This window comes from Diceros bicornis, chromosome 1 (assembly GCF_020826845.1).
Source record: "Diceros bicornis minor isolate mBicDic1 chromosome 1, mDicBic1.mat.cur, whole genome shotgun sequence".
NCBI classification, from domain to species: domain Eukaryota; kingdom Metazoa; phylum Chordata; class Mammalia; order Perissodactyla; family Rhinocerotidae; genus Diceros; species Diceros bicornis.
This window is the reverse complement of record NC_080740.1, coordinates 49,364,077-49,381,603: the sequence shown is the minus strand read 5'-3', so window position 1 is coordinate 49,381,603 and position 17,527 is coordinate 49,364,077. Positions and strand designations below refer to the sequence as shown.

Below are 17,527 nucleotides of genomic sequence, written 5' to 3'. Positions count from 1 at the left end.
CTTATTAACTTTGGGCAACACAAATGACTTACCTTACCAGCGTCACAGTCAGTTCCATCCATTGGTGGATCTAGTTTGGTTTTGCATTCTTTCTCACCTTCTACCTTGCACCACAACCCTGTGCAAATAACATGCTGAAAACAAGGGTATAATAACTAATAAGGGGAAGGTATCATGTTTTTGAGGCTAAGTCAATAATTTTTGAGAAAGCTATTTTGACAGACCAACAGAAATTATTTGAAGAAAATTATGCTTTAGGTACCTTTTATATTAAACTTATAATTGAAACAGTATATAGCTCATTTATTGTGATGGAAAAATTGATACATAAAACCAGAATATCTGTTTAACAAAATTAAATCTTTTAAAATTTCTTTAAATAAAACACATGTGATTATGCAAGATTAAGTAGCTACAACAGAAAAATTTATGCTAAAAATCCTACTTATACAATTATATGAACCAGGCTGAAAGAATTAAATGATGGTGTTTATGGTATGAATTTAGTCCCTTGTGTCCTAAAGCCTGTCCTCACTTATGCTCAGCTTGATGCTTAAATGCCATGGTTGGTACTTCTTTATTTCATCACATAGCCTTGGCCCTTGACGCAATACACAGACTCTCAATGGGTATGTTTCCATAAATCGTTATCAGTCACTTTTACCTCAGTATGAATGAGTTTTAGATCTCCAGGTTACAATGAACTTTTTCTAGGGAAAAGCTGAAGGGAATAAAAAAGAAAATACTAGGATAAAGCAGCAGAGACATAGCAATAATGAAAAAAGTGAACGCTAGGGAAATGCAAGAGGAAAGACTGTCAGAAACTGTCACAGTTATAGTTGTGCCCAGCCCAGAGACATAGATATAAAGAGGCACAGCTGACACATTCTCAAGGACTTTCTATTTCTGTAAGATGGTTGCAATTTTTTAGACACAAGCATATTATTAATAAGTTTCATAGAAATATGAAATCCATGAGGGACATTTAAAAGTGTTAGAGTGATCTATAGTGAAGATGATTATGTTACTACCTATCCAGATACTTGGAGAAGAGTGTGGAAGAGAACAGGTCAATAAAGACAGAAGAGTGGCAATGTGAAAGACACAGTCATAAAAAGGTGAGCAGACTAGTGTAATGGGAGGAGGCATATGACATAAAGGAGGAGTGAAAAAGATTTTAAGACAGAAGAACCAGATCTTGAATGCCAGGAAGGACTAACGTTTCAAATAGGGCTGTTATAACTCTAATACCGAATTTGTCACAACTCCCAAAATACTATTTTCCTATTCTATATTTAAAAACTTAGATCCCTGAAATGTTTGCAAGCCCTTAAAATTCAATAGTCTATAGCATGAGTGTGATATATTTTATTTACATTATGTATTTTATCTGCTGTGACAGCTTTTCTGCTTCAAAATATTTTATACAAATAATCTTACTATATTCAGAATATGATTTAGCTATATGCTTTATTTGCACATATCATTCACCAAAAATTCACCCAGGAACTTATTTTAAAGAATGTCTAAATAAAATTGCTTCTCTGCAATATTTTACACCCTTGAAAATAGACAGAGAGGTTGTTTATCATGTACTTTTGTGGACACATTTATATTTGAATAAATGGATCTCTAACCTGAGAATTTGAGTTCCTAAAAGCTCCCCCCTCACCAAGACCTTTCTCTTAAGGATGTTTTATAATCATGGAGCCAAATTTTCCACCAAGAAAGAATTTTGCTTTACTTATATTCAATAAAGCTTAGTTGTGTTATAACATAAATTACTTTAGTCAAGTTCATTAGTTAACCAATGCATACTGAACTGAAAAGCAAATCTTCTATACTGCAGTTTTAGAATCATGCTTGCTTGTTGAACACTGTTGGTGGTCTACATTCTGACCTCCCACCGTTATCTGCCATTTGAAACAGCAGGTACTCTAATTGATTCCCACTTGAGACACTGAGAACATAAAAGCAAACTTGGCAGCTTTTCAAGATAAGCACAGTCATGTAGAATAAATCTCGTACAGGAGATCTCTTTACACTTTATGTTCTGCAGGTCTAGGGATCTTACGGTAAGTAAGTTCCAGCCTCGTTCTTAAAAATGACTCAGATTCAGGATTTCAAACCATACTGTCAAAAATAAAGCAAGAAAATGTTGAAGAAATGGTATGGACTGTTTTCATGTTGCGAGGTGGAATATCTCAGATGTGTGACATTGGAGCTATATAATAATAATAATGCCCATTCTTAAGATAATAAGGGGCAGGGTTGGGTATTTTGTTAGAACCAAACACTCTCCATATGTTACACAGGCCAGAGTCAAATATTTTTTTCCACTTAAATGCTGAAACCACTTAATCTGTCAATTAAGAAAAGAACTTTAAAACTTAAAATGCTTTGCACAGAAATCCAGGACAGAATTACACAACTCAGCATTTCCTAGCAAACTAATAAAAATAATACAATATTCCTTTTTTATTATTCTAGAATAAGAAAAGACCACTAAAAGCACATAATATGAATTTGGATGTTTATTTCTAGTAGGCTTTTAAAATGTTTATGTGAAAATACTATACATTTTAAATGGAAGATTAATCGTCCATGTATAAATATCATAAAATTTATCTTCAAAGATAATCCGTACCCATGTCTTTCTTTATAGCAAATAGTTCCATTAAGATATTCTGAAATTTATGTTAAAATAAAAAAATCTTACATGCATATACATGGAAGTAACAATTAAATCTTGGACATGTAACTCCTGTTCTTCGATTTATTATCTTCCAAAATGCAATTTCAATAACTTAACATTTCATTGCAAATGTAATTTAGTATAGGATAATATTTTCAAAAACATTCTTTATCATCACAGGATACCTTAATATTATTAAAGATGGAAGACAGGAAGAAAAAGAGGAGAGAGAGAAAGACAGGTATTAAAAAAGTAGAAAACAAGACTCAAAAGAAATAACAAAAAGCTGAAATCTAGTTGTTTGTAAACACTAATAAAATGGAAAATTAATCAAGAAAAAAAGAAGGCAAAAATAAACTCTATCAGGAATAAAAAATGAAGGCATACCTACAGATAATGTAAAGTTTAAACAGAAATAGGAAGACATTATGAACAACTTTATGCCAATAAACTTGACAAGATATATGAAATAAAAAAAAAATTTAAAAACTTACTGAAACTTACTAAAATGGACCCAAGAAGAAATAGAAAAGCTGAACTATTCTGTAATCATAGAATAGTTAAAATTGATTGCTAAAAATCTTCCCACAAAGAACACATCTGGTCCAAAAATTAATAATCTTTCAAGAAACTTAGGCTCTCAATTTATGTAAACTCTCTAGAGAACAGAAAAAAGAAGGAACACTTCTAAACACACTTTATGATACCCAAACCAGATAGGGATTTTAAAAGAAAGTGAAAATAGTGATCTAGCTCATTTATTAACTCAGAGTTAAATATGCTAAAGAAGTTTTAAGAGACTGAATCTAGCAATGCATAAAAAAATGCAATGCACTATGACCAAATTTGGTTTCTCCTTGGAATATAAGGTTACCGTAATACTAGAGATTTGATTAATGTAATCAAGCACATCAATAACTTTAAAATCTATGATTTTTATATCTATGGATACAAAGCATGTGATGCAATTCAACATCCATTCATTAAAAAAAAAAAAAACTTAGCAAACTAGCTATTGAAGGAAATGTCTTCACAATTAATGGACATCTATGAGAATCTACAGCAAACCTCATAAAAACAGTGAAATGTAAAAAGTTTTCTTTTAAAATTAGGGAAATGGCAGAGATGGCATCTTGGCACCAGCACAAGGAACTGAATACATGATGTATTCAAAGTGGCAAGAGGAAAAAAATAACTGTCAATCTAGACTCCTGAATTCAGCTACAGTTTTATTCAAGACTGAAGGTTAAATAAAGACTCTGTCAAGGAAACAAAAACTGAGTATTTACCACTAACAGATCTGCCCAAAAAGAACATCTAAATGACGTACTTCAAGAAGGAATATGATCTCACAGAAAAGGACTGAAAAGCAATGGTGAGCAAAGAGACTGATAAAAAGGAGGATAACTCTAAATAAATGTTGACTACCTACAGCAACAGTAATTGGATTATAGCCATTATTATAAACCTTGTTTTTAGTGGGAAGAAATACTAGAAACTTAGCTCATTTACATCTCAAAAACTTTATCCCTTAACAGAGAAGATTTGGACACTGACAGTTAAATAAGTTTTACGTCTTCTTTTTCACCTACCCTTCCACATACTTCAAGATTGCTAATGGCAGAAGTTGAGAAATTGACATGGGAAGGAAAATGTAGTCTATGCACAGCCAATAAATGAAGCAGCAAGCTGCAAAGCACTCCTCAATAGAACATATCAGAAAATGTTAAAGAAAGTCAAGGAGTAAGAAGAAATTTAGTGAAAGGAGAACTGTCAATACCTAGTTAATGAAGCCCTAAAGGAAAGAAAAGAATGAAGAGTAGAAATGAACAATGTGAAATATTTGAAAGAAAAATGATCCAGAATTCCCTAGTAAGAAAGAGAGACATACAAAGATCCCCCTTCTGGAACGGTGGAGTGAGTTCCAAGAAGACCAACCCTCTGGTAGATAACAACAATAAACTGTGGACAGAATACAAATAACTTCCTGGTGGTTCTGGAGAGTGAACAAAGGCAGTTAAATTTTTTAGGGTTGCTGAAGGGATTGGCACAAGTGGAGCTCACCATCTTTGCAACTTTGACCGAATAGTGGCCTGTGGTCATGGCATGACAATGAGTGGCTAAATCAACAGTGAAAAACAGGCCATCATTTTAGACTCCTGAAGACAGAAACTGGAGTGGTTAACGCTGCCAAAAACTGTAAGGACAATCCCAAAACGAAGAGAAATAGAGAAGACTAAGTCTTTAGCTAACACCTGACCCAGACACACGTGGGACACACTCCAAATAGCCCAGATAAGGGAAGAGTGAACTGATCCAAGATACGAGCTGCTGTCTACAGCAGGTAAGACAAAGTTTCCAGTTTGAATCTAACAAACTCAGTTGTCTGTGAAAACAAAAAAACAAAACACTCTTTGGTGGAATATACCAGAATCCAGAGTATCTGCAACAAGGGTCAGTAAACTTTTTCTGTAAAATGCCAAATAGTACATAACTTAGGCTGTGGGCCATATAGTCTCTGTTGCAACTATTCAACACTGTCATTACAGCTTGAAGGCAGCCAAAGAGAACATGTGAACAAATGAGCGTGACTATGTTCCAGTAAAACTTTGTCTACAAAAACAGGAAGCCAGGCCCTAGGCAACAGTTTGTAAGAAAATAATGTATTAATATATAATGTGTTACTGTATTAAATATCACAGAATAAAAACATATGTCTGCACAAATAATCATTCACAAATGTTCAGGGTAGCTTCACTCATGATAGCTAACATCCCAGATGTCTACTATGATGTGAATTAACAAACAAAATAGTTTATCTACCAGTAGAATACTATTCAGTAAGAAAAAGGAACCAGTTACTGATGCACATAAAAACATATAAAGAATGTATGACTTTTGAATGCAGAGGAAAATTTTGTTTCTTCAATGGAAAATAGGAAAGGAGAAAAAGGAAAAAATAGAGTACAAATATGAAACACAAACATAAAATAGGTTGACAGATTAATAATCCTAAAATCCACTAATTTAAATAAATATAAAAATGTTAAACCAGCTGATGAAAATACAAAAAACTACTACCATTGGCTTAAACAGAAAAATATAAAATCTAGCAATTGCTTTTCTCTAGTAGATAGATCTATCTATATATATCCATATCCATATTTATATTTATATCTGGAAAAGTTGAAGATGAAAGTATGGAAAATATTAGCCAGGATAGTGGTTTTAATGCCAGACAAAATAGACTTTAAGGCACAAGTCATAAAATAAAATGGAAAAGGAAAAAACAGATCAAGCAGATGAAAAAGCATAAATGTGTATGCACCTAGTAATATGACTCAACATTATATAAGGTTACATCAGGCAGAACTACAGGGAGAAAAAAATAAATCAATAGTGAGAGTTGGGTATTTTAACACATGCCTATCAGTTACTGATAGATCAATCAAACCAAAATAAGCAAACGAATAGATATTTTGAATAATAATATTAATATGCTTCATCTAAGATCTAGTGGTAGATAATGAACGTTAAAGAACACATATTCTTTCAAGTACACAGAGAAAAATTACTAAAATTTACCACGTATTACATTAAACAGGAAACAAAAAATTTTAAAGAATTGGCATCATATAGACTACTTCACCTTATTTCAGTGTAACAAAAGTAGATATGAATAATAAAAAGTTCTCTCTTAAAAACTTCCTTCGTTAATAAATTTAAAAATAAATCCAAAATGTCTCTGGTGCTCAAGACATATTTAAGCTGAAAAAAAATGAATGTACTCTATAAGAATTTAAATCCGTGGGTTGTAATTAGTATTTTGGTGGTGAACATGATGTAATCTATGCAGAAATAGAAGTACAATGATGTACACCTGAAATTTTTACAATGTTATAAACCAATGTTACTGCAATAAACAAAAAATTAAAAAAAAAAAAAATCCAGAGTAGGGAAGAATTTGTATAAGATGGAAAATAACCAAAAAGAACTCAAAACAAAAACACCACAATCTTAATGGGAAAATTTGATGGATTTGACCACATCCAAATTAAAAGACTAAGGACATTGTATAAAAAGTTAACAAAAAATGACACACTATTTATAAGTAATAAGGAATTCCCAACCAGAATATAGAAAGAACTCCTGCAAATCAGCAAGAAAATTAGAAAAATGAAAAATGGGCAAAAATGTAAATAGGTCATTTACAAAGATAGGGACTTGATGCCCATGTCAATAAGAAGTCATGGAAAAAAATTAGTTCTAAGAAAAGAAATTAAAGAGCTAGATTATATAGTCAAATAAAGTGCCATCAAATTCATGTACTCACAGACTGTGTAGGACTAAAGTTCAAAGGACAAGATGAAACTTTGACTAGATGGCAAAACAGGCAGAACCAATTCCTGGTAGTTGTAACCCACCATAATTTTCCTGACCTTATAGGAAGAAAGGGCTTTAAAAATCTACAAGTTCTCCAATCTTGCCATGATTTATCAATGATGCTGTTTTAGTTGTCCAAACAACTACTAGCCCTCAAGGTCTATTTCATGTTAAGTCTTTTAAAATCCAAATTCCTGTTGCCCCTGGAATTTCACAATGGCAAATCACAGAGACTCAGTCTTCTAGAATTCTTCAGAAGGTACCTCATTTCACTGCCAGCCTGTTCATTGGATCTAAAGAGAGGTTTTAGAAGTCCTACATATATTCATGTGTCAAGTCAATATAACAGAAATGTAAAACTGAAACTTCTCATGTTACTTTCTTAAGTCACCATATGATTCATTTACACTAGAAAGTTCTCTATACAATATAATATGTATGTAATTCAAAATGTGCCTACTCCAAAACTAAAGGCAGAACCTTAAGTTTCCCAGAGGTCTTCAATTTTTTAGCACACTTTCTTCTTACTCAAAAAACACAACTCTTGCGTGGCCACTTCTTACTGTTTCTAGGGAAACATTCACACCTCTGTCTTCTTAGCCAGGCTAAGTAACTGCAAGCAGCTATTACAATGACTTGATGCAGCTGGAGCTGGCTCAGCCACAAGATGCCAGATGGCCTAGAGGCACCCGTTGCTTAGGACTCAGGGAACAAGATCATCCAAGAAGTTAGCAAATTAATGTAGAAGAGTGAGCTGTTATTGCTGGGGGTCAAGATGTTTCACAAGCATCTCTACAGCTATGCCTTGAAACATTTTGCAGATGTAAGTTGCTATCCTAAGAGTAAATTCATGTCATTAATTAGATCAGCATGTATGCAATGTTGGAGTCCCTAGTGCTTGTGTATAACTGTTTACAAGTATGGAAGAGAAATGTCTAATTCAAATACTATGGACCAACTGTCATTGTCTCTAAGATCCTACCAGAAACACACATGTTGAAAAGTTGCTATGAATCTTCACTCCATGCAGCTTGATACTTATTTATAATTGATTAGAAATGAGATGGTGATAAGGATGCTTGATTATGCTTGATTAACTCATGTGTAAGCTGTGAAACATAAGCTATCGGCTTTTATAGGTTGGCTTTTATCTAGTTATTAAATTGACATTTTAGGTTGTCTTCATGTTACCTTGGCATATTATATATCTAAGAATCAACTGTATGATTGAAAATTTAGAATCATTATTCCATCATTCAATTGATTCACTTATTCATTTAAGAAATATTTATTGAGCACTCTTTTAGGTGCTAGAGATATAGTGATAAAAAAAAAAAGACTGATGAATCCTCTAATGTTATGAAGCTTGCCTTCCAGGAGATTCATTTTGTATAAAATCTAGATGACAGATTGGTGGATATGGTGACTCCATATGTATCCACTTGAAGGTATATACGTGTGGCTTAACAAGCAGAACTATTCAATCTTCTACACTTACAATAAACTTCTACACTTACAATAAACTATTTCCCCTTATATTTTAAAGTTATACCTTCTGACACTTATTATGTGTTCAGGGATTTCCAGACAGCTTCAAGTAATAGTATATCAAACCCTGTGGGAAAAACATGTCAACTGCATATTCTCAGACTTCATTTTACTCCCCTTGTCTTCAGCTTTTGGAACAAGCTAATCTTTTCCACTTTGTAAAATGTCTTCACCTAGCCTCCAGAGTCTTACTTTCTATTGGTTCTATTCCTACCAATAGACTTCTTCAGAGTTTTAATTGTTGCTTTCTCCTTATCTTCCTAACCTTTACATATTGTAGTGACCAAGTTCTCAGTCCTAGAACTTTTTCTCTTCTAACTCATTTTCTAATAGTATTATTTAATGTCATGTCTTCAACATCACCTACTTGTTGATGATTTCCGGATATATATCTATCCGTGACCTACTTACATCTCCACATGGATGTCTAATGGGCACTGTGAACTTAAAACACGACCAAAACTGCTTTCCAGGGCATTTTGGTTTCCGTTTCCTGTTGCTATATTTCTCCCAAGGTAAATGCATGGCTTGCTTTCTCACTTCATTCATAGCTTTAAACAAATGTCACCTTCTTTAGGAAGGCTTCCCAGATCACCCTACATAAAATAGCAGCATTCCTACCCTCTCATCCCTGGTTGTATTCCCTATCCTTCTTACCTGAGTTTATATTTCTCCAAAACACTTACTATCAACTGACATATTATATATGTATTTGTTTATTGTCTGTTTCCTCCAACTATAACATAAACTCCATGAAGGTGGGGTTTTTGTTTCCTGCTGTATTATTAGCACATAGAACAGTGCCTGGAAAGTAGCTGGAACTCAATAAATATTTGTCAAATCAATGACTAAATTTGTAAATAATCCCTTCAATGGTTCTATCTATCTATCTATCTATCTATCTATCTATCTATCTATCTATCTATCTAGTGCCTACACTTTGCATGCTGCACTAATTTGGGATTGGAATGATGATTTTTCAAAGGCAGGATCAGAATGCTATATTTTGGAATCATAGAAGTCCAACCTCTTAGCTCTAAGAGACTCTGAAAGATAATGTTGTCCCACTTCTTGTTCGATAGAGGGTGGCTTAGAAAGAAAAAGAGCTCTGCCTAAGGTTACAACTAACAAGAGGAAGAACCACCATCAGAGCCCAGGCTTCACGCCTCTCCAGCCAGTGCTCCCCAACCAAACCTCAACTCAGAGACGTTACTTCTCCTTGCCTGCCCACAGCAGCCCAGTCCTTTATGACATTATTTTTTAAATTGTTCTTGATAAAGATTACACACAGAACTAGAGAAAAAACTAATTTTATAAATAAAAAAGTCACACATACAAAATTTGAGAGGAAAAAAAGGAGGGCATTTCTGGATACCTAAAACCTCAAACTTCATTTTATTTACAAAATGCCTAATTTAAAACAGGGCAACATCCTAGGATATTGAGAAGCATAGATTTAAAAATCTCCAATAAACACTTATACTTTAAGAGACGGAAAAAAATCTGTGCAGGTGGGTTAGTGAGAAATAACCATATAAATAGAGAAAATAGCAGAGAAAAATAAAATAAATCGATGAAGATATTTCTTAGTCCTGATGGTGTAAGCACTGTAGCAGATAAAATGAATTCAGTTTAAATACAGGATCTGACGTAAGGTTTTTCCCATACAGAAGCCAATATGTAAAGAAGTTTGAGTTCCTTAAGAGGCAGTAGAGCATAGTCGGTACAATGTACTCTGTTCTTTGGATTCGCATCTAACAGCCCCTCTTCATAGGTGTAAGAACTTAATTGTTCTAACTTCTACAGGCCTCAAATGGTTGATGTGTAAAATAGGACTGAATAATAACTTTGGCATATAATTGTTATAAGAATCAAATTAGATCATAAACATAAATGATTTACACACTTTACGATACATATTTTAGAGTTCCAAATATTGTAGAATGGCACTAATAAAATTTAACTAACTGCAATATGATATACATTAAAAATAATTTCTAAAAGCTTTTAAAAGTCATGTTTGTGAAAAACAATCTAAAATTTACCAAAATCATGTTTGTGGTTGATCATTTGCTAAGTTTTTCTAATACTTGGGATACTTTATAGAACATGAAAATTTTCCATTATCAGCTCTATCAATTCTCTATAATGCATGAACTGAAACTATCTCCTACACAATAACACAATGGTAACCATAGACAGCCTACTCTATTTTCCAAAACAATGCTAATTTCAGCACGTAAAAGTGTCTACCCACAAAATCAATCCTGTGTACCTCAAAACATTCATTTTACCATAAAGATTTAAGAAAGAAGTTTGTGACCCAATTTTTGATTGTCTAAAGGCCTGTAGGTGAGAGTAGAGTGAACAAGAAGATTGGTAGATGAAATCACAGAGGTATCAGGGACAGATCATATAGAGCCAAGCTCAATACTGTCATAATTATTATACCTGATGCTAAGTTCCAAGGATCCATGGCTCTGCCACATATAAACCCTTGTGAATCAGGTCACAATCACACACGTATACCAGTTCCTTTTGAGCTCCACTACTGCCAGGTGAGTATTACAGTCTACATATCCTTTCACACTTCACATTTAATGCAGCTCCAACTCCTTCACACATTCACTAATTTTAATCGTTAAGTCAATTATTCACTGAGTGCCTACCATGTGCCAGTCCCTGGGCTAGATGCTGGAGAGATACTCTCTGTCCTCATGGAGCTTACACACTAGGGTGAGAAATTAAGAAGAAGGAAATGATAAGCAAACAAGTGAACAACTCCTTTGATAAGAACTGCAAAGCAGAGAGAGCATAAAATATGTCATGATGCCATATACTCTTTTCCTTATAATGGATTTTAATTACACTACCAGTAATCCAAAACACCATTATCTTCAGCAAAACCAAACTCCTTTGAGGCAATCACAGAAACCTAGGTAGAGTGAAATACAGCTACCAATTCACCCTAAGCATGACTACCAGTTAATCCCTGAAATACAAAGTATGTGTGATGGTGTATATTGGAAGAGATGGGCAGATAGGGGATGGGTAGCAGGAAGAGAGAAGACAAGAAAGAAGGAAGGGTAAATAGAGCTAAAATTCTTACATCAATAAGAAGGCCTTCAGACTTCAGACTTGTACAACTGGTCTCTCTGAGTAATTAGTGACCATTTGAATACTAATACGTAGACACTACTTAGTTTACCATCATAAGTTTACCCTTTCCCTCTATTTAGAAATATATTCTCTACTGTTTGCTCCTGTAGAACATAGTTTTAACATTCTATTGTCAGGGTTAAAAGATATAACTCCTCCTCCACAATTGCATGTTCATATATTGTTTTTATTACATTTTCATCCAGTGACCTACCATGTAAGAAAGGAAGAGATTTAAAACAGAAGCATTGAACTGGCATAATGCAAATACTTCCCTGACTTCAGTGCCATTTTTGAAGTAGGAATTCTTAGGTCATTCCTTCCTGACTTTGATTATATGCCCATACCTATTTCTATCACTTCCAAAGTGCCAGAGGAAAAATCGCAGAAAACTTTTCTTAGAAAATCTTTCTTTCCAAGATTGGGGTGCTCTTGAGCCACAAACTTTAAAATAAAGTCATCTTCCCCTCCTCCAATCAATACTTCTAAAGAATGAATGTGAAAATACACTTAAAAACTCCCACCTGGACACAATCCTTACCTGCATCTCTTGACAAAAGGAAGCCAATGGCCCAAAGAGAATCTGACATTGCTCATCAGCAGTGTATGTCATCCCTGGCAACTTGGAGGGAACCAGCACGGAATTGACACTTTGGGGATTTGTCTGTAGCAAGCAGTTACTGGCCTTTGACCTGGCAATATGCAGATATGTGTAAAATTTTGAATTTAATGTAAAAAGTTCTTATGCTTAGTTAGCACAGCAACAGGAAATATTTTTATAATATTAAAAATATGTTCTTACTTTTATTTATAAACTCTTCTACTGAATGCTCATAGGAATTATTCCATGTACAAGAATCATTTATTTACAATTATTTAAGGTAATTCTAATAATAATGTTCAAGTTAAGAGAACTTTTTGGTTTATAAAGGCCTTTCATATGGATTAACTCAGCTAATCTACATAACACTGTGAGGTGTTTACTATTTTACACATTTAGAAGATGAAGAAGCTCAGACTCAGAGAGCAAGTTGCCCAAAAGCAGTGTGTGTAAGAAATCAACTATATTCAGGGATTTAAAGAGTCTATGGAAAGCATTATTAAGCGAATATCAACAGTACAAATACTGTTGTACCTTACATTGTAATACAACTTCCATTTATGAAGTGACATTTAACTTTATCAGAGTTCTGATTAATGTGAAGGCAACTATACAAAATCATGCATGTTCCTTAAAACTCATTAGGGCCTACTGAAGGGCTGCTGTTGTAGTGAGGTGGTGTGTTCAAAATACTACATGCTCTGATTGCTGTTCTACACTATCATGACAAAGAGCATGCAGACTGTATAGCACATATTTCAGAGCAGAGTTATGACAATGTAATAACATTATATTTCAGTAGATTTTAATATCTATTTAACAGAAAAAATAGGCTTGCCAATTTAAATGGTATGGAGAAATGAATAAAATTTATCTGTGAAGTGAATTTAGCTAGCTAGGTGTTCCCACATTTCTTACTTAGACTTTTGGATACCTTAATCATCTCTCTTACTAACTACTTTGCATATCACTTACTGTTTCACCTGCTCCTTTTATTACCAAAGGAATAAGTAAAGAACAAGGGCTTTAAAACGAAAATTAGAACAATAATAATAACACATTTTCCCACCAGACAGAAGCAAAGTGTTACTACTATTGAAGGTGGAAAAGAAGAGAATCAAGGACTATTATAATGTTGAAAACTATATATTAATGAAAAACGATTCAGAGTTTAGAAGTATCACAATGGAAATGTGGAAATTTTGTTCAAGAGGTTCTTTGTGATAACAACAGATGTGCTAAGTGATGAGCAATGAGAATATTTCCACTGGGAAATTTCGAAGAGACAAATAAATACAGCAACAGATTTTTTTTTTATCATTATAAAAATTTTCAACCTTAAAAATCATCTTGCCCATCCTTCTACTTGAAAAATGTGGAAACTAAGAAGCAGATGGGTTAAAAAATGTGGATGAGTCAATGGAAGAGCCAGGATTGGAACCAGGTGCCTTGATTCCTAATCTAGTGTCCTTTCCGCTCTGCCGTGCAACCTTCCCTGGTTGGTAGAGGAAACAGGCACACATAAACATTCACAATGCAATAACAGTAAGTGACCTCAGTACCTTAGAAATCTTTCCAAATCTTCCTTGCTACATCGGGACCATGAAACATCACCAAGATTTTGTCCTTTAATCCATTCACCAGACATGATATGAAGACCATCAGCACATGATGGGTGGTCATTGTCATGATTAATGCCCATGCTGATTCAGAATATAATTAAAATAAAATAATAACATCAAGTAAATATTACTTTTTAACTTTTCATAACTACAATTAAATAACAGTTAAATGCTTAAAATAATGGGAGAGAAATTAGTTTTAAAGGTCAAAATAAAATTAGATTTCAGACTGATTTACTTTTTAAATTTCGCTACCCAGATTAAAGGTAAGTATTTTTATTTAGGGCCTATTTTTTAATATATTATTTAGAACATAAATATTTTATTTAGAACATTTCCCCAATCAACCTAGAAAATGAAAAGTTTGGTCACCTATATCAACATAATCTATACATACATTTTTCACATAGTAGTATGTATGACACTAGAAATAGTAAGTTGCTATTCAACCACACTAGATTCTCGCTCTGGCCTGGAGATCTTCTATTCATACTCTTCATCAAATCTGAAACCACATCATTATTTTCCCAATCTGCTTCACTGGCCATCTTCTTCCACTCATTATATAACATACACTGTCCCTGGGAAAGCTTCACCTACTTGGCCATCTTCATCTTTTCTAGTGAATCTTGAATCTGTTGCTTTAAGTTGGAACTCTATTCTAAAAATCTGACATCTCCAAATGGATATACTAGAGAAACCATTAAATGTAATACATCTAAAAATTGCTCTCATTATTTTCTCTTTCAAACCTCAATTTACTCCTGTATTCTTTCTCTCTCTTGCTCTCTTTTCTGTGTCTTCGCTAGCCACCAAGTCTGCCAAATCAAGAATCTTCAGGTCATCATTTATTCTTTCTTCTCCCAAATTATCACCCAGGCTATTTTATTTACTAAGTGTTAGGGCAAGCCCTGCCAATTCTACTTTCTAAATATTTCTCTCAACTGTCACCTGCTTTCAATTCCTTTGTTACTATTAACAAAGACAATATTAACAAAAGACTATATTTAGTCGACAATTATTATGGCATTACGGGTTCTGTGCCTCTGATCTTTACCAACATTCTCCCTTCTTCCCCTCCTACTCCGCCCCAGTGAAATCTATTTAAAACACAACTGGACTGACTCTGCTTTCCCGTTACCTACACGGCAATTTCCAGCTCTTTAACCTGGTACATAGCCTCTTCATCTTCTTGCAAGTCATTTATTGCATTTCCTTTTCAGCAATACCAAATGACTTGTAGTTTCCCCAACACTAAGTTGTTTCTTATTCTCTTGCAATCAATAGTTATTTAGCATTTTCTATGTGTCATACACCATACAAAGGAGTTTATAAGCTTGAGTTAAACAATTCTATGAGGTAGGAATTACTATAACATCCATTTTGCTGATGAGAAGTAACTTTCCCAAGGTTATACAGTGAGAAAGTGGAAAGTGGTGAGGTTTGAACTGAGGTGGCTGGCTCTAGAATCATGTGACTAACCATTACATATCCGACGTCTATGAATTCCATTCCCTCCTCTGCCTTGTCCAAAGTGCCTTTCCTTCAATGTCTTTACCTGGATAAATTCTACTTAACCTTTAAGATTAATGTAGATTACTTTTAGGAAGTTTTCTTTTATTAACTCCTACCTCACCTATGTGTACCATCTCTTTTTCCCACCATAGGATTCTGTGAACAACACTGTTATAATGTTTTCTACATTATATTACATATTTTTACTTTTGGTTATCTCTGCACTTTCTTGAGGATAGGGATTTACTCATCTCTCTATGATCCAGGCATATGGGAATCACAGTTTGTAAATCATGCTTAAATGCTGAACCATGTCATCAGGTAGAATCACTTCTATTTCAGTAAAAATTTCACATAATCACCTATGAATTCTCATAACGAGGACATTAAAATAATTGTGAGTGACAGTTAATACTGAAGAAGCAGAAAGAGGAAAGTTTGGTTTTGTACACTAAGTTTGAGACGATGGTAAGATAGTCAAGCGTTCCCTCTTCTCATTGTGTAATGATCTGGATAATAAATAAAATAGTCTTTCATAATAAAAAATTCTGAATAACAAGAATATCTACACTGTATTTTAAAAACCTAATAAAAGAATTGCTATAGAAGTTGCTAAGGGAAATCACAACTAGACTACTTACATTTTCTTACATCAAAATAAAAATTTTCAAGACTACTGAACTACATTTTCATTGAAATAAATTAAAAATTTAAATCAAAATTGTTATATTTAACGTTTTCAAAAGAAGAAAATGACATAGATGGAATAAATTAATTTATGAATAAGAGTAATGAATTAAGAGTTCACCACATTTGCTAACGTTGAAGACTATGAAAATTATGATCTAAATAAAACTAAAAGTACATTATTGAATATCATTGTTCACTTTTAGTGTTAGAAAAATTCAGCTGGATGGTGAATCATATTTATCTTTCCTGGTCTAATTAATGTCTTTATATAGGGTCTGTAATAAACACATATTAATAGAATGATTGACAGAGAGAATAGGAAGATAAATGTTTTTCAGACTTTGAAGATAAAGAGGAAAAGTAAGAGATGACATGAAGTGGGTATGGGCCAGTTCAGTTACTGGGGGGTAGAGTGAAAGACGCTGGAGTTAGAAAGAGATTTGAATTTTGGATCTACCCCTTAGTAATGTGACCAGAGGCAAGTTACATAACAGTAAAGAAATAAATATGCTTCAGTTTCCTCATTTATTAAATATACTTTCCTGACTAGTTGTGAAGATTACATGAGGATGATGTAAAATGCCTGGCACAGTGCCTAGAATATAGTAGGAATCCATAACCATTCTTTTTACTGGGGCAGTAAATCAGAGAAATTTTATCTTATCATTTTAATTTGCCAAAAGCACAGAGACAAACATCATTAATGGTAATCTGCTGTATTTGCTGACTATGGTGAAAGTTGTGGACTCAAGGAAAACCAAGTAAATAATAATGACAAGAATTGACTTTCTTTGGAGGGTGAATTAAAATAAGAAATTGTAAATATGGTACAACCTCAGAGATTGATAAAGATGCCTTAATGCGTGTCTCACTATACGGTTCTGAAGCAGCTCCCGCCAGCATCGCTGTCTCATCTTTCCCAGGGATTCTGGCTGCAGCACACTTTGCTGGGAGACCCTGAGTTAACAACCGCCACTTGCCATGTGGAACATGCTCAACTCTTCCATCTCTGGTGGTGCAGTCTTTCAAATCATACACAAATGCTATTATTTTTGAAAGGCAACTGGTCTTTTTCAGAAATAATAAAACTTCTTAAATAATGTGTCCATTTGAGTAAAGGAGAGAGACTGCTTCCAAGATTTAGCAATTTGGACGTTTTCCCAAAGTCACGTAATATGATTTTCCAAATTGGGAAGATTACAACTTCTCATCCAGATGATCATTTTCCTTGTGGGATCCTGATTCTCATGTAAGAAATTAACTACAGCCATGGAGGATCTGGTGATTCAGGCATTGTTTACCATTAGTTAAATT

At 33.8% G+C, this 17,527-nt stretch overlaps 1 protein-coding gene across 1 annotated transcript in view; it reads right to left on the bottom strand.

Annotated features, from left to right (window-relative positions):
* ADAMTS19 (ADAM metallopeptidase with thrombospondin type 1 motif 19) overlaps nt 1-17,527 on the bottom strand; it is a 228,082-nt gene that overhangs the window by 88,376 nt on the left and 122,179 nt on the right. Inside the window, exons 9-11 of the mRNA XM_058539839.1 lie at nt 13,949-14,089; nt 12,327-12,477; nt 33-134 (exon numbers count right to left, since the gene is read on the bottom strand). Coding sequence (XP_058395822.1) covers nt 33-134; nt 12,327-12,477; nt 13,949-14,089 — 394 coding nt within the window. The remainder of the gene's footprint in view (nt 1-32; nt 135-12,326; nt 12,478-13,948; nt 14,090-17,527) is intronic.